The sequence below is a fragment of the Equus quagga genome, chromosome 5, assembly GCF_021613505.1.
Source record: "Equus quagga isolate Etosha38 chromosome 5, UCLA_HA_Equagga_1.0, whole genome shotgun sequence".
Classification (NCBI taxonomy): domain Eukaryota; kingdom Metazoa; phylum Chordata; class Mammalia; order Perissodactyla; family Equidae; genus Equus; species Equus quagga.
The window spans coordinates 59290679-59307054 of record NC_060271.1 but is presented as its reverse complement, the minus strand read 5'-3'; the positions used below and the strand labels follow the sequence as shown (position 1 = coordinate 59307054).

Below are 16376 nucleotides of genomic sequence, written 5' to 3'. Positions count from 1 at the left end.
GAGTCAGTGAGAAAGATGGTGGGGTTAGAGGACATAAGGAGCCTGAGTCCCCAGGTCACTGCTTGGAGGACCTGCTGATCAGGAATATCACATTTGCATCATTGTAACGTTTGGAAGCAAGATACTGGCTTCCATTGTGTTTGAATCAGTGTATGTTTCTGGGTTTGCTTCTTACAGCAGCTTGCATCATTGTAACCGATCTAGAGCTTCCACTGGGTGACCACAGTTGACTCTCTGTTTCTACTTATCAAGAGGAAGAGGGGCCGGCTCCGTGGCCGAGTGGTTAAGTTCGTGCGCTCTGCTGCGGCGGCCCAGGGTTCGGATCCTGGGCACTCATCAGGCCACATTGAGACTGCGTCCCACATCCCACAACTGGAAGGACCTGCAACTAAGATATACAACTGTGTACAGGGGGAAGATAGTGGCAACAGTTGTTAGCTCAGGTGCCAATCTTAAAAAAAAAAAAAAGAGGAAGAGAAGTCTTTCAGTGTGGATTATCTAGTACAGGTAACTAATCAGCTTAATTAGTTTGACGACGTGGTTACCCTACCAAAATATCCTTTAAAAAAGGAAGCAACTGGATTTAGGTTCCTCTCATCTGTATTCATCTCACAAAGATGCACGGGGGACCTACTGCATGCCAGGCACTGTTCTAGGACCTGCAAATACACAGTGAACAAAATAGACCAAGGTCTCTGCTCTCCAGGGGCTTGCATCCTATAGGGGAGAGGCAGATAGTTTGCAAAGTTACCACTGTTACAGAAGTTAGGCAGCAATGCGTGCCGTGAAGAAAAGTCAAGCAGGGAAGGTGGACAGAGAGTTAGGGGAGCAAGAGTGGGTGGTCTGTGGTTTTCAGTGCCCAGGTCAGAAGGGCCTCAGTGAGAAGGTGACGTTTGAGCAACGACTTAAAGGTGGTGAGAGCAAGTCATGTGACTATCTGGGGGAAAAACATTCCAGGAAGAGGAACGGTAAACACAAAGGCCTCTTTCCACTCAGGTTAAAATTCTACTTCCATTACCCAGTTTTAAAAGTCAAGACTGAGTTGGGGCGGGGGAGGATTTCAACTGGGCCCCTGAGCATGGCTGCCCATGATGGTCACTTCTTCTCTTGCCCTCTGGCATCTCTGGGTAAGTCCAAGGGCATAAAGAGACCTAGCTATGGTGAAAGCAGATGGATTCTGAGCTGCTGGAGGGTGCTGTCCAGGGCAGCCCCAGCACAGTTGACTTTGTTCGGAGGCCCCTGCTGGCATCCACCCATTTTGTTGTCATCGACCCTCTTTCCATGGTTTGGGGCTTCCTATGGGCATCAACCCTTTAGTTTGTTTTCATTCCAACCTCTGGTCCAAAGCCAGGCTCCTTCCATGTCTGTTCCGTGTCTGTCCTGGCAGCTTGACAGGCACCCATAGGAAACCCCAGACTGATCAATCAACCCCCTTCTCCAAACTTCATTCTGTCTCTGAGCCCTTTTCCCCCACACCCTTCCAGGTGTTATTTCCCTGGGCTTTGCCTTCTAGGTCCGTACAGTCAGGATTCTCTGAATCTACAAGCTTATTCACAATTTTCTCCCTCCTCCACAGCCATGCCCATTGTTCATGCCCAGAAAGAAGGCTCCTGCCTCCATCCCCTCCCAGAGTTCATCCAATTCCTCGCCTATGGATTCAAGCTCAGATATATGATGTCATTTTTGTTTGTGTGTGAGGAAGATTGCCCTTGAGCTAACATCTATGCCAATTGTCCTCTATTTTATGTGGGATGCTGCCACAGCATGGCTCGATGAGCGGTGCTAGGTCTGCACTCGGGATCCAAACCTGCGAACCCCAGGTTGCTGAAGCACAAACCCAACTACTATGCCACCGGGCTGGCCCTGATATCATTTTGATTATAGTATTTGAGAATGGTAATTTCCCTCACTTACACATTTATATCTTACAACACCCCAGGAGGTGTATGTTTTATGATCCCTGTCAAATGAGGCTTGATATATGAGAAAAGTGATCAGAGAGTGTAATTAACTTGACCAAGGTCACACAGCTAGTAAGCATCTTGATTCAGTGCATAGGTCCATTCGTCCATCGTCTCTGATTCCCATGCCCTTCGCACTCCCTCCTTTTACACCTTAGATAGGATAGGTGGGGCCCAGGGACAGAAATTATTTTATATTTATCAGTTTTATGATGTTTGGCTTATAATAAACCCCCAAATTGTAAGTTCTATTTAAAACGAAGGACCATGTTACTATACTAATCAGTTGTGCAGTTACTGAGACACCCATGTATATCTAAATAGATGAGGGAACAAAGAGGGATATGCCCCATATACCAGGCACCGAATTTTATGTAGGCAATTAATGGATACATTTCAGTAAAAGGATACATAATTATTTTTTGCTTCTTTTATTTAAATGAATTTATTGGGGCTGGCCTGGTGGTACAGCCAGTTAAGTTCGCACGTTCCACTTCAGCAGCCTTGGGCTCACCGGTTTGGGATCCCGGGTGCGGACCTGGCACCACTTAGCGAGGCATGCTGTGGCAGGTGTCCCACATATAAAGTGGAAGAAGATGTGCACAGATGTTAGCTCAGCGCCAATCTTCCTCAGCAAAAAGAGGAGGATTGGCAGTGGATGTTAGCTCAGGGCTAATCTTCCTCAAAATAAATAAATAAATAAATAAATAAATAAATAAATTTATTCTTTCAGAGAATGGCTCTACGGGATTTCTTTTTCACATTAGTCATAATTTGCTCCTTGTCCTGTTCTTTCAGGAAACACAGTTGCTATCTTAAAGACTAAGGCTACAGCTTTGCAAGAGGTTAGAGCTTGGCATTCGTCATGGAGTGGGAAAAGTTCTCCATGGAGAGAATTCTACTGAGTATGTATTCTTTTAAAACCATCCTTTCAGTTAAAGAGGACTTCGAAAGACAAAAAGTGGCATTTCAATAATGACTTTCTGGGATCTTGCTTAAACTTTTACTGCAGTTAAAAATCGACAATCCTCCTTCCGCTATCCGTTAATGATTCATTGTCAGGAGAAAGGACGAGTGTAAAGCTAAGCCCAAAGACCTGGGGCTTGGGGGAGGAGGTGGGCTCCAGGCTCCCTCCTGTGGAGAGCCCTGGGCCCAAGGAGCAGCGGGCTCAGCTGGCCCCATGGACGCCTTGGCCACAGTGCCATTCTCCAGCTCCTGCAGGGTGGGGAGTGGGGGGAAGAGGCCTCAAGTCAAGAAGAGGGTAGAGCCCTTTGTCCCCCACATTTCTGGGCTCCGCCATATGTGTGCCCGTCGGCCCATTCCCAGGGGTGGATGAGCACCGTACACCATGACCCAGCAGTTCCCACTCAGCCCTCCCAACACCGCACAGGCTTCAGAGGACGCTGCACCCAGAGGCCTCCGATCCTCTGAGATTTTATTTATGCCCACGCTCTTCTTGAAAGGCACTGCCCTGCAGGTTAAGGCCCACCCCACACGCACCCACAAAAATGTTAAGACCAGAGCAGAATTATACCAGTCGAGAGCTGAAAGAGAGGGAGACAAACGACATCAGAAAGACACGCTATGTGAGCTTAAAGCGTAACAAAAACCAAAACCAAAAACTATCCGAAAACACAAGGCACACATGTCCATAGCGCTAAACTCCTGGAGAAGCTTGTAGGGTGTTTGAATCCAGACATGTGATAACACAATGTCTTTAATAGATACTTCTAGAACATACACAGATAATCTTCAAATGAGCAACATTATATGAACGTTTTACAAAAGCCCTTGGTGTACAATATTATAAACCCTGTCTCTGTGACAGCATTTCTATTTGAGTAAGAAAATCTAAGCACAGGGTTCCCCCGGTTTCTGAAAGTAGGGCATTCCTAGGAAAACTTTCAAAGACCGAAATGTCGTAAAGTGAAGAAGCAGTTACCATTAATTTATATGGGAAAAATTTTTGAGCATTGCCGACCCAAAAAATAACCTACCAAAATATCGAGATAAAGCCCAGATGCTACAGACACTGTTCCAAGCTCTGGCGTCTTGATGCGAGATGGTGAGTGCAGCTCCCCGGGAAGAAGCCCGGAGGCGCCGCTCCCGCCGCGAGGGTGCACTGCCTCTATAATGCATTGCTTGCTGCAAGATGAACGCGGAACGCTATTTTTGCTTTTTGCCTTTTTTTTTTTTTGTGAAAGTGAAAAACTCCTTTGGATTTCCTTTGCTTAGCGAGAACAGTTACTAATGTAGGTCTTTCATAAGAGCAAAGCTGCGTAAAGTGAATTTTCGGACAGCAGGGCAAATCTGTATATAGTTTTAGATGACGCTGGACCATATGTGTGTGCGTGTGTGTCTTTTCTGGCTCTCTGTACATTCCACGTGCCCTTGCCCCCGCACTCCACCAGGCAGCCTGTTCTCGACTTCATTTCCTCAAGCGTGAAAAGCAGAGTGCCTGCAACTCTGGCTGCTGTTCTCCAAAGCCCAAATCTTGGCTTACAGGACAAAGAAAAATTCCCACCGCCCAGGGATTATTCCCCATGGTTCCCCATCTCCTAGTTATTAGGTGGGGTCATGTGACTTGCTCTGGCCCATGGGCTATGAGTGGAAGCAAGCATGTGAATGCATCAATGTGTGCGTGTGTGTATTTTAACATAAAATGCACTACACTGCATGTATTTGTTCTGCAACATGATTTAAAAAATTCAGCAATATACCTTGGAGATCTTTTATATTATAACAAATAAACTTATTCTTTTAAACTGTTGCCATATCACAGACAGTATATACCATAATTTCAACCACTCCCTTGTTAATAGGCATTTAGACGATTTCCATTATTTTGCTATTATGAAAATACTTTTGTGTGTTCTCAAGGAAACCTAGAAGTGGAATTGCTTGGCAGAAAGATATATACTTTTACAAATTTTAAAATATTGCTTTAAAAAATATTCCATTGAATTCAAGGTACTGGCATTCTATGCAGGATTTTTATAATAAGATTAATCAATGAGAATGTTCTAATCTTCTATTGTTATGCTCTTTCTCTCTCTCCTCTCTCCTCTTCACTCCTGGGGAAGTGGGAGTATGGATCTAATTGGATCTGACTCTAGGAGGTTGATGGTGCCAAGTTCACGAGCTGGCACTGGTACGTAACTCGTGAAGTTATCCACCAGGTGTGGTTCTCTCTCTGGTACTTTGCTCTTTCTCCAAGAGGAAAAGAGGCAGCCGAATCAGAGCTCACCTCTTCCAGTGGGCAGACCCTCTTCCCTCTCTTCCTCCCACATGAGCAGCGCCACACCTTTGCCCCTCCGGGCTCAGCAAGGAGCTGGTAGAAAGACCTGAGCTTAGAAGGAGAGAGAGAGGCCCTAGACTTGTGCCCAAGTCCTGCACCCACACGGGGTTGCCAGGTCACCCGCACTGGGGTTGCAGGGACCTAGAATAAGGAAGTGCCTTATCATCTGTTGCCATGGATGCACTCCTTTCCTCAGAACCGCCGGGAAGGATGACCGGCCAAGGCAAGATTCAGGCCCCTTCCTGAACACGATTTCCATGTGATGGAAATCTCATCCCAGGAGCATGGTTTTGGGCAGCTTTTGGTATAAGTATGTATTTTGAAGAGTGATTTTAAACTTCCAAGTGTTGGGGACTTTTTGTTTAGACAAAATGTTGTCACTCAGTTCTTCCTAATTTAGCTATGGGGATACGGTAGTAGACTAAAAGGCATCCAGCTAATTGAAAAGCAATGCCACATTGCAAGGGCGTTGGTTAACAGGAAGTGTGGGAGGGAGGGTCATTAGAAAATAGATCTGCTTTGTACCCTTTAAAACTGAAATATGTTCTCTTAAAAGCCCATTCAAATCCAGTGAGGGCGTTAACATTCAGATCTAAATGAACGCTGTACAACTGAGATGCCAGAAAATTTCTTCTGGAAAAAACTAAAGCCAAAAATTGATCAACACAGCATATAATTAAGAGAGCAGGGTGTTGAAGGCAGGCTGCCTGGGGTCAAATTCTGGAGCCACCATTTACTAGCTGAGTGGCCTCGGAGAAGTTGCTTAATCTTATGTCTCAGTTTACTTATCTGTAAAATGGGGATAATCATGGTATTTCCTTCCTGGAACTTTTGTAAGGACTGAATGAAGTGGTATATTTAAAGTGCTAGAACTTGAAATTGTCTGGCATTCAGTAAATTCTAGCTATTCTTTTTAAATGCTGATTAACACTGAACACAGTAATTGTCAAGAGTAGAACTGTTGTGCCTAAAAGCTCTGTTCTTCATGAAAGACCTGAGATTGACAGCTACAGGCCTGCACTCACTCGCCAAATAATGAACAGTGACCTGAAGAACATCACAATATATGCAAATAGCCACTGAGAGTTTGCCTTCCCCACTCCCACCCCCTCTCTCAAGGCAGCCCTGATAGCCGAAACACCTGGACTCACAGTACCAACCAAGGTTCAGCAGGCATTGCTGCCTGATTTAATTGCTTCACTCTCACTTTCCCGCTTCCCCTTCCTTCCCCTTCAGTGTTAATTCCATCTCAGACTCTTTCTCACACATATATACATTTCCCTTGAATTAACATTCTTCTTTTCCTCTGGCTGCAGTTTTTGTGGTGGGCTTAGGAAAATTGCCTTTCCTCCTTTCATTTCATTTAGCATCTTCCCTCCACCCCTCCCCCCAAAGATTCTAATCATGATCATAGCCCAAGTAGCGCTGGTGCTCGACTTGTTTGAAGAAAAACCATTCAACTTGAAAAGTAAACAGCACAAAGGTCAAATAACAATGTGAGGGCTGTCACGAGGCAGTACAGGGCTGCCAAGAGGGTGGTAACGACAATTGAGGCTCTGAGTCTGGACAAGTGGAGAGAAACGATTGGGGCTGGAGTGTCCCTGAGAGGCTTTGTGAAGAGAGAGGAGCTTGAGCTGACCTTGAAGGACCTGGGGGGATGTGGCTTCCAAGTTGGGGCAAACCAGGTGAAGGGGATGGGCTGAGTAAAGGCATCTGGGTCAGAGGCAGAGACCAGGTTAGTCTCGCTGCTGGAGGGTTTGAGTTGTGGGCAAAGAGGTTGAAAGTATAATCTGGGCCCTGAGTGGTAAATTCAGGTTAGACATTAATTTAAGGACGGGAGTGATGTGATAAATGTCAATTACTGAGGTTGAGGGTAGGATATAAATGATCTGTAAAATGTAAACTCAAAACAAAGTTGTTAAAATTCAGTACAATGGTATATCACAACTGTGCTAAAGGTATTCTCACTCCAGACCCCTCGACAAACAAAAATAAGGTGAACCATCCCGTGGCTGGCTGAACTGAAGTCTGTATCAGCTATGCAACGCTTTAAAATAACCTAAACTTCGGCTCACTTATCTGTCTACAATTTAAGTAATTAATGTTTAACATTTTCATAGGAACTTACGCTTATAGGCACAAAAACATAATCGACAGAAGCATAGAGTCAGCTGCAGTTACTTGCATATACGTGGCAAGTGTCCCAGGGATGGGAGAAGGCACGGGGCGAAGGTGGGGACAGGAGTGCCTGGTGTGACTATGTGAGGCAGTGGGTTTGACTGTGTGGGTGCGGTGTGCTCTGTCTCACCCATGTCACCCTATAATATTGGTCTGGCAGGGTGTGGACAGCAGAGTTTAAGGTGGCATTGGCAAATGTAGGTGTGACTGCCGTGCTACTTCCCTTCTGAACAGGATCTTTAGTACTCTGCACTGAGTTTTTGTTTTGGGTGGTACAGCTGGCAGGTGTCATTTGCAGCGCCAATGGTATACAATCTGATAACTCTACAGATGACGCGTGATCTGAGATCAAACCTTTCAGTACTTTCACAGTTATAAAGGCGTTTAAAAAGATGTAGGAGAGCCAGTCCTGCTGATCTAGTGGTTAAAGTTTGGGGTGCTCTGCTTTGGAAGCCAGAGTTTGGTTTGGGGGTGGTGGAGGCAGAAACACACCATCATCTGTCGGTAGCCATGCTGTGGCAGTGGCTCAGGTACAAGAACTAGAAGGACTTACAACTAGAATATATAACTATGTGCTGGGGCTTTGGGGAGAGAACAAAAGAGGAAGATTGGCCACAGATGTTAGCTCAGGGTGAATCTTTCCCAGCAAAAAAAAAAAAAAAAAAAAAGTAGGAAAAATAAACCCCTGTGGATGAATTAGACTTTTCTGTTGATGACAGAATTAGTCAGTTCTAATATTAACTGTTTTATTAGATCTTTGACTCAAAAACCTACAAATGATCTCACTTTTTGAGTTTTAAAATCTAAAAGAGTTTAATATCCCAATCTAGTAAAACAATACTTGCCTGTGGGATCTTTTATTAAGGGTTTAAAGATGTTCATAAGCACAATTTTATTCCCAAGTGACTGAAAACTCACAGGCATATATTTTCAGCTCTTTGCTTACCTGATAAGGTAAAAGTAAAACAAGGGTTAAAAATAAAGCAGAATGGAGAAAATAATGCCTATAGGAATACTCATATCTACTAGATGAGAGTATTTTTGGCAACTGCAGCCCCTGCTTCATAAATTGCAAATTTGTAAAACTGCTGCTCCCTGGGCCCGCGGTCTCAGGTCCTCCCTCGCTCCGTGGCTGAGCTATCTACAACCACCTGCCCCACCTCTTCAAGCTTCTTTCCCTCAACTGTAAAATGAAGACAATAGCTCTTCGCAGCGTTGAGGTGAAAATGAAACAAAATCTCGCAGGGTAAGCCCTCCGCGCGCGGAAAAGTTAAGTACAGGAGTTAATTGTAACGTTTCCTGCAGGGCACCGGCTTCCTCCTCGCCTTCGGCGCTTTCCTCCACGTCCGCTCGCGCCCTCGCCCCTTACCCGGGCTTGTCTGTGTACTTATTTGTTCACTTAATTAGTTAATATTCACCACCGTGGTAAATTTTCCCTATGATGGCAGGCGCAGGAGACACTGCCCTCCGCCCTGTCCCCTGGCATGGGGCCCTGGCTTCGCGTCCGAGGTGGCGGTCGTGGGTCCCTAGAGAATCCCGGTCACCTGCATTCCGCACCGCCCCGGGAACCGCCTCAGAGCCCCGCCCCCCGCCCCCCGCCCCCCGCCCCCCGGCCCCGGGCCCCGCCTCCGCAGGGCGCGCTCCGTGGGCGGGGCCAGCTCACGGAGCCGCTCCGTGATTGGCCGTGTCCGAGCAACCGCGGCGACGCCGTGGTCAACAGGCCGCGCGGCTGGCTCTTGGGTCACAGAGAAATCGAACGGCTGGGATCCTTCGCGCCAAGCGCGGACCCTTCGCCCGCGGGAATCGCTGCCTTGTCAGCCGGCGGCATGCGTACCTCGCCCGTCCTCCCGGGTCACACGGCCCCCGGAGGATGGGCGGGTGGCTGCTGAAATAGGAACCGCCTCGTTTTTCATCTGACGTTGTCTAGTAAGTGTGGGATGCGATCCCTTCCACGCCAGAACGTCGGAGGTGCTGAGGTTTCCGACAGGCTGCGTAGGGAAATCTTGGAGTTTACACAGTTTCTGAGCTGGACTACCCCCCACCTACAGATGTGGGAACAGGCCCAGGAAGCTCAGCGACTTGCCTGGACTCACTTAACAGTTTGGTACTAGGGTCAGGCCAAGAAACGAGGTACCCCGCCCTCCTACTGCACAGCTCTTACCTACCTCGCCCCCAGCCGCTCTGGTGGAGGACCAGCTTTCCTAGTTTCTGTCTTACCACGGGCCAACAGTAACAAGAAGGTGAAGTCCACTTGGGCTTTCGAGGTAATACAAGAACCAGGAGAAATTTATTTTTAAAAAGTAATGGTAATGTGAATAGTCTAAAACTGAAAGCTCTCTGCTCGGATTAAAGCTTTCTACAACTTTCTGTCCCAGAATGTCCTCAGGCTCTCCCCCATTCCTCCACACAAACGTGCTTTTCGCAATCACATCATTAACAGGAGCCCCCATTTTCTTTTGCTTTTTTAAAAAATAAGGACATAAAACTTAAGGAGATTTAGCTTCCACCTGGTGGAGTTTTCCCTTCATCTTCTTGGGGGCTCTTTGTTTCTCCTCAGCAATGACCTTCCCCCTAAAGCGCCCCGATTATTCTTAGCCTTTCTTTTCCTGGCCCTATTTTCTCAACCGTGGGACAGTCCATTTCAGTCTCCCTGCCTCTGCCCACATTATTTGAGCAGATGATCACAGCCTAGCCTTGCTCCTCAAGGGCAGAAGAATAAAGAGGAAGGAGATTAAGGGTTTCTGGGGGACAGTTGTGGCAGGATACCCACGGGGCTTCATCCCAGCTTCCTTTCTTTCTGGTGCAACCATAATTCAAAACTTACATAAATCACAAGATATGCCCACCTAGCCCAGGCTTCTTTTTCAGTAACTAACAAGGATATGGGAAGTTTTGGGTGTTGATCATAAAGCAGGTAGAAGTACACCGAATGTTTAAGCTGAATTTAATGGACTCTATGTCGTGCACTGTGTCTCAACCTCTGACCATATAGGACCTGCTCTCTTAAGCCGTGAGGACTTCCACAAGGTGCTCACCTCAGGACAACCACGGGCGTCTCTTGGCTGCCCCCTATAGGCAGACTCCAGCAGCACGGGCTGGCTGTACACGGAGCCCCTAGTTTCCTTGGTTGGGGCCTTTGGACATGTGCCAGCTTAACCTTTCTATTTTTCCCCAGAACTCTGCCTACTTGCCCCTGCCTTCAGCTTAGACTTTCATTTCCTTTTGTTTCTCCTCCATTTATACTTCTCTTTCTATTCAAGAAATCCCTTCCTATTTCCCCAGACTTTGGCTCTTGGGATAGCTTTTAAAACTTAGGGCAATGCTCAACTGGGATTTGTTGTTTCTTACTTCTGGATTCTTCTGTTCTCCAACTTGTAATAACCTCAGATGAAGAAACTCTGAATTATAATAGTGATAATAATAACATAGTAATATCCAGAAAATAATGTCTCTGTTAAAGAGACAGCTCTTTCCTGATCTTACCCTTGTTAGAACTACAAGTCTTTGCGTTGTTTGAAAAATCAGGATTCTCAGTAATTCTGAGTGATCAATTTAATTCACCTGAACACCCATACAAAGTGCCTGCTGTCTAAAAGGCACAGTGCTGAGGACGTTCATGTAGTTTGTCTCTGTAGTCACTGAACCTTTTTTCAGTCTAGAGAGGACAGACCTGAAGTGCCCAAGGCCATATTGGTGAAGTGTCAAAGCAAAGCTGGGCGGGGGTCTGGAGAGGCTTAAAGGAGGAGGCAGGGTTTGAAATGGGCCCTGATGGCTAGGATTCCTTGAGGGCCCTTGGAGGTGGGAAAGCAGGTGTGCTGTGTGCGGAGGGGTCACTTTGTAGGGTCCCTTGGCAGCGTGGTTCCAGCAGGCTTCCTTGCTCTGGCAAAGCAGCTCTTATTCCACTTGAGCAGGACCATCCCTTCTGTTGAGATGCCCTTTCTCTCTTTCCTTCCTTGTTTTCTCTGGATAAGCTCCATTTTCTAGTTGCTGTCATTTCCAACAATAAGGGTATTCTCAGGCTAAGACACCCTGAGTCAAGATCTGAATCAGAGTGACTCATGCAGGCTCTCAGATTCCATAGAGCCAACCAGACTTTTTTATGTTTAATATGTTAAGTCGTGTGCATGCAGAAGCGGCTAGGGTGTGCGCCTTAGCTGGAGGATTCAGTTGCCTTTTGTTTGGAATCAAGAACGTGTCCATTTGGCTTAAAAACAAAAGCTATGATTCTCCTGACTTTCTTTAACGTTCCAAAATCCAGTTTAGGAGCCTTATTAGGACAGTTTATGTAGCTTAGCTCCCTCTAGTAAGAACATAGGAGGTGACTGAGTGTGTTTCAGGAAAGAGAAGGATTAACTGGAAATGGTGAAATAGTCAAAAATCTTTATTCTGAGCTTCCTTTTCTTGTTTCTATAGGAACCATGGGTCAAATTTAAAAGTCTTTCAGCTGGCAGTCTTTGTTGAACAGATCTCAGAAAGAAAGTTGAAGATATTAGTCTGCCCTTCTTGTTGTTGTCATGGTCTGTGATTCTAACGGAGGAGGACCCCAAACATCATAGCTCGAAAGGACTGGGGCCTCGGGGGTGAAAAGGGACTTAGAGTAAAAGCAGGGGTATGAAACAAAGCACGATTACTAAAGGACAGCGACTTTTAAGTAACTTATTTGTACATAGCTCTTTCCAATATATCAAGTGCTTATCTATGCAGAATTCACGCATCAGCATGTGTGTTCCTTGCAGTAACCCTGGGGGTCAAGGTGCACAGGTCGTGTCCCTGTTCTAGAGAACAGGAATCACTTGTCTAAGAAGGGGCCTACACAGTTTTCGTTCCAAACTTTCCCACTCCTACATGATGCTCACCAAGTACTATGGTAACATTCTCATCAAATTAAACCCTTGTAGAAAGAAGACAAGATCTTCACAATATGAGTTTGTGTACCTTTGGAGTTCAACATATATGGACAACACAAATTCACATAAACCGTAAAATGGAAATCATTGTCTTTGAAAATGATGAGCCAGGAAGCTTATTGAGCCCGACCTCTGAGAATAAAGTGTCTGTGTCTTCACAGTGAAGACCCAAGAGAGCTAACAGGAAGCAGTCCCACTGGAATGCAGTCCATCTGTCGGCTTGTAGCATAGGGCCTAGCTGCAGGAGCTCAGTCATAGCCGTAGCAGGGTGGTCAAGAAACGGCGTTGACTCCTGCTTCTGCCGCTTACTGCCTGTGTGTCCTGAACAACCTCTTTAAATTCTTGAAGCTTCTGATTCCTCAGCTGTAAGTGGGGTGTTAGCAGCGTGTAACTGGTATGGTTATGAAGAATGTATGAGATAGTGCATAGAGAACGCTCAGCCAGTGCCTGGCCTGCAAATGGAAGCCCCTGCTGTTGTTCCTATTATACTAAAGGCCACAGAACATCGCTCTAGAGCCAATGACCTGGCTTCGAATCTCAGTTACACCCCCACCAGCTGTGAGATCGTGGGCAAGTCAGTTAACCACTCTCTGTGCTGGTTTCCTTATCTGTAAAATGGAAATAATAGTACTGCCTACCTCATAAGGTTATTACAGGGATTCAATATATACTATGCAGAATAGACATAAAGTTAATTGTTTGCTAATAATAATGTTTCTAACTTTTCACAAAACCTCCCTAGCTTGGGTCCAGCTGATTTCTGTGTTGAATTTTTATGTCGTAACACTCAGACTTAGGAAATACGGAGTTGAAAATGGGAAAAGAGGATATTTCCATTGTTGAAAAGTTTCGCAGTCCAGGGAACACTTTTCTGTGCATTGCACGTTCTGCACGCAGGGGTAAGCAGAGTTTTCTACCCTTTCTCCAAGTTACCAGCCCTGCCTGACGTCGCGGTGAGTGGGTTAAGATTGCATTACTTTGGCCACTCCTTTCCTCTTGTGTCACTGGCTATTTTTAGGTGGGTCTAGATAAATTTAATAGCCAGCCCTGGTGGTCTAGTGGTTAAGATTTGACACTCTCACCACTGCAGCCTGAGTTCCTTTCCCAGTCAGGGAACCACACCACCCATCTGTCGGTTGTCATACTGTGTGCTATGCCACCAGTATTTCAAATATCAACAGGGTCACCTATGGTGGACAGGTTTCAGCAGAGCTTCTAGACTAAGACAGACTAGGAAGAAGGACTTGGCCACCTACTTCCAAAAAAATTGGCCATGAAAACTCTATGCATAGCCACAGAGCATTGTCTGATATAGCACTGGAAGGTGAGAGGATGGCGCAGGAAGACCAGGCAGGGTTCTGCTCTGCCATACCCAGGGTCACTGGGAGTTGAGATGGACTCCATGGCACCAATAAGCAGCTAAGTTTAATATGTTGCATGTTGCCTTGAGTCCAGTTGGTCCTAGAACAGGTAGCCAGAACATTTAAGTCCAACTTTAAAGTCCCAGAGAATAAAACGTTCAAGTAAAGCATTCAGAAGGTGCGTCCGTGTATTCCAGCTGGGCTGAGCTGCAGTCTGGTTCCCACCCTGTCACTGGCCCTCAGTTAGCCACTCCACCTGCAGAACAGCTGTCTCCTTTCAGGGTTTTGTCTTCTTTATCCTCTTTGGAAGCAAAAGGTCAGATGTGATTATAATTGGAATACTGATGTGTAATGAAGGTTCAGGAGTGGTTGTTTATTTTCCAAAAGGGAAGACTTTTGTATTTTTCTGATTATAAAAGTAAATCCTATTTTAGAAATGTTTAAATGATGCAAAAATTTAAACAACATAGAAAAGGCAAAAACCACATACATTCTCACCATACAGAGAAAATACTGTAAACCTGTTGACATATATGCTTCTAGGCCTTTTTCTGTGTGTATACTGGTATGTACATATAACTAATTTTAATATATATGTGTCTATAAAAACACTAGAAAAAGTGCACCAAAATGTTAGCAGTAGTTATCTCAGTGTGATATTAGTGAAGTTTATTATTGCAGTTGCCTCTTTTCCTGATGAAACATGAGTGTACTAGAAAAGGAAAGTTACTTCATGTTTTTCTCATGGCTTTTCCTGATAATAATCGCCTGTGTTTTCCCATTTACCCTTAGCTCTGTCAGAGACCCTTCACCGCTTCCATAGATCCATCCTACCAGAGGTCACAGATCACACAAAATCTACAGGCTCCAGGTCAGGGGTTCTGCAGGAGAACTCAGAGGAAAGTACAGACAGTAGGAGTGAGAAAACAGAGAGCCTGAATACAGATTTCAGTCCCCTTGGGGAATTCCCAGAACTATTTCAAAGGAATTTGGCATCAACCAAAATTCCCAGGATATCAAGAGACAGTGGAAGGGAAAAAATATGTGTTGAATTTTATGGATATCTTGTAGCATTATATGTAGATACCTTCTTTGCCAACAAATATACATCTATATTATAACTTTTAACTAATACATAGAATTCCACTTCAAAGATTTGCTGTAATTTATATTAAACCAATCCTCTATTGATGTTAGATTGTTTCCCAGTTTTTGGGAAGTCTGACTTTGACAATTGCCCTTACAGGAGGTCCCTGTGAATTAAATTCTGGTTCAGAGATGGAGACGTCTGGCTCATCTTCTACCATCTCTGAGCAGCAGCTGTGGAGTCAAGAGGGACTGAGCAATGCCACAACAGACTTGGCTGAGCAGAGCCTCATCTCATCCGAGGAATGGCTTCAACTGCATGGGCTTAAGAGCAACAAATTGACCTTGAAACAGATTTTGTCACAGATTGGATTCCCACATTGTGAAGGTATAGTACTTGGTGAGGATTATTTTAGGCTGGTTGCTTTTAAAAACTGCAGATGGGAAGGAGGCTCTGAGGAGTGGAATTTGCTTGCCATTTGTTGGGAGACATTTACATTTATAAGGGAGATCTCCATTGGTAGGGGCGTCTCCTTCTCTGCACCCTGAAGAAGGGGGGATGGCCTTATCTCTAGAAACTCTTAATGGGGATGGCAAGGACTTAAGCCTGCATAATAATCTTACTCTTGTCTACTGTACTTGTCTGGTAACCTCATGTAATTGACTCGCCCCACCACCAACATCCTCCTTTGTCTTTAGCTGAAGATGATATTTAAGGTGGTGGCTTCAGCCATTTACTTAATCTGATCTGATTCTTATCTAAAGTTGTAGGACCACCCAATAACCAGACCCCACCTGCACTGATACCATTTTAACAACTTTTTTTTACATATTCTTTCCTTTGTCTTGTAAAGAGATAACTCATATGAGATATGCAGAGATAACATACCTATACCTTAAATTTAGTCCTACCCGCAATCCATGTTTGCAGCTCTTACTGCCCATGGGTCCTGTCTCCATGCTATTCCATACTATTTTCTGAATAAAAGAGCACTACTGCCAGACCTTGAGAGTCCAAGAAATCTTTCTTTTGACTCCTCGACTCACTGAGCCCGCATCAGTACTCACAAAGCAACACTGGCTGGAAACCCAACCAGCATGCTGCCCTATAGCTTTTGGGGAGGCTGCATTGGTTCTGAAAGCCCCTCAAAAACCACAGGTCTCTGAGCTTGTTTTAATCCAACATCCTTATCAGTAAAAAATATTTGTTCACAGACCCCTAACATGTGTATATTATATAGAAGTACAATGGTCAATCCACACATTAAATATTATTAATGCTTAATTTCATTCTTTCTTCTTCATTTTTTTTTTTTTTGAGGAAGATTGGCCCCAAGCTAACATCTGTGCCCATCTTCCTCTATTTTATATGTGGGATGCCTGCCACAGTGTGGCTTGATAAGTGGTGCAAAGGACCATGTGCAGGATCCCAAACTGCGAACCGCCAGAGCAGAGAGTGTGAACTTAACCGCTGCACCACCAGGCTGGCCCCTTTTCTTTCTTCTTTTAAAGATGAAATAAAAGATAAATAGAAGTTATTTGTATTTATCATACCCCAGCAGATGTCTTGCTCATTCCCTGGGAT

The 16376-nt window shown here is 45.2% G+C and overlaps 1 protein-coding gene across 7 annotated transcripts in view; it reads left to right on the top strand.

Annotated features, from left to right (window-relative positions):
* Positions 1–9189: 9189 nt before the first annotated feature.
* The window catches only part of VWA3B (von Willebrand factor A domain containing 3B), a 189442-nt gene continuing 182255 nt past the window's right edge, over positions 9190–16376 (top strand). For 6 of the 7 annotated variants that reach the window (XM_046660379.1, XM_046660380.1, XM_046660378.1 and 3 more), the window contains exons 1-2: positions 9190–9363; positions 14952–15179. In XM_046660379.1, the coding sequence (XP_046516335.1) occupies positions 14984–15179 (196 nt within the window). In that variant the 5' untranslated portion in view covers positions 9190–9363; positions 14952–14983. The other variant, XM_046660377.1, reaches the window with a different exon arrangement.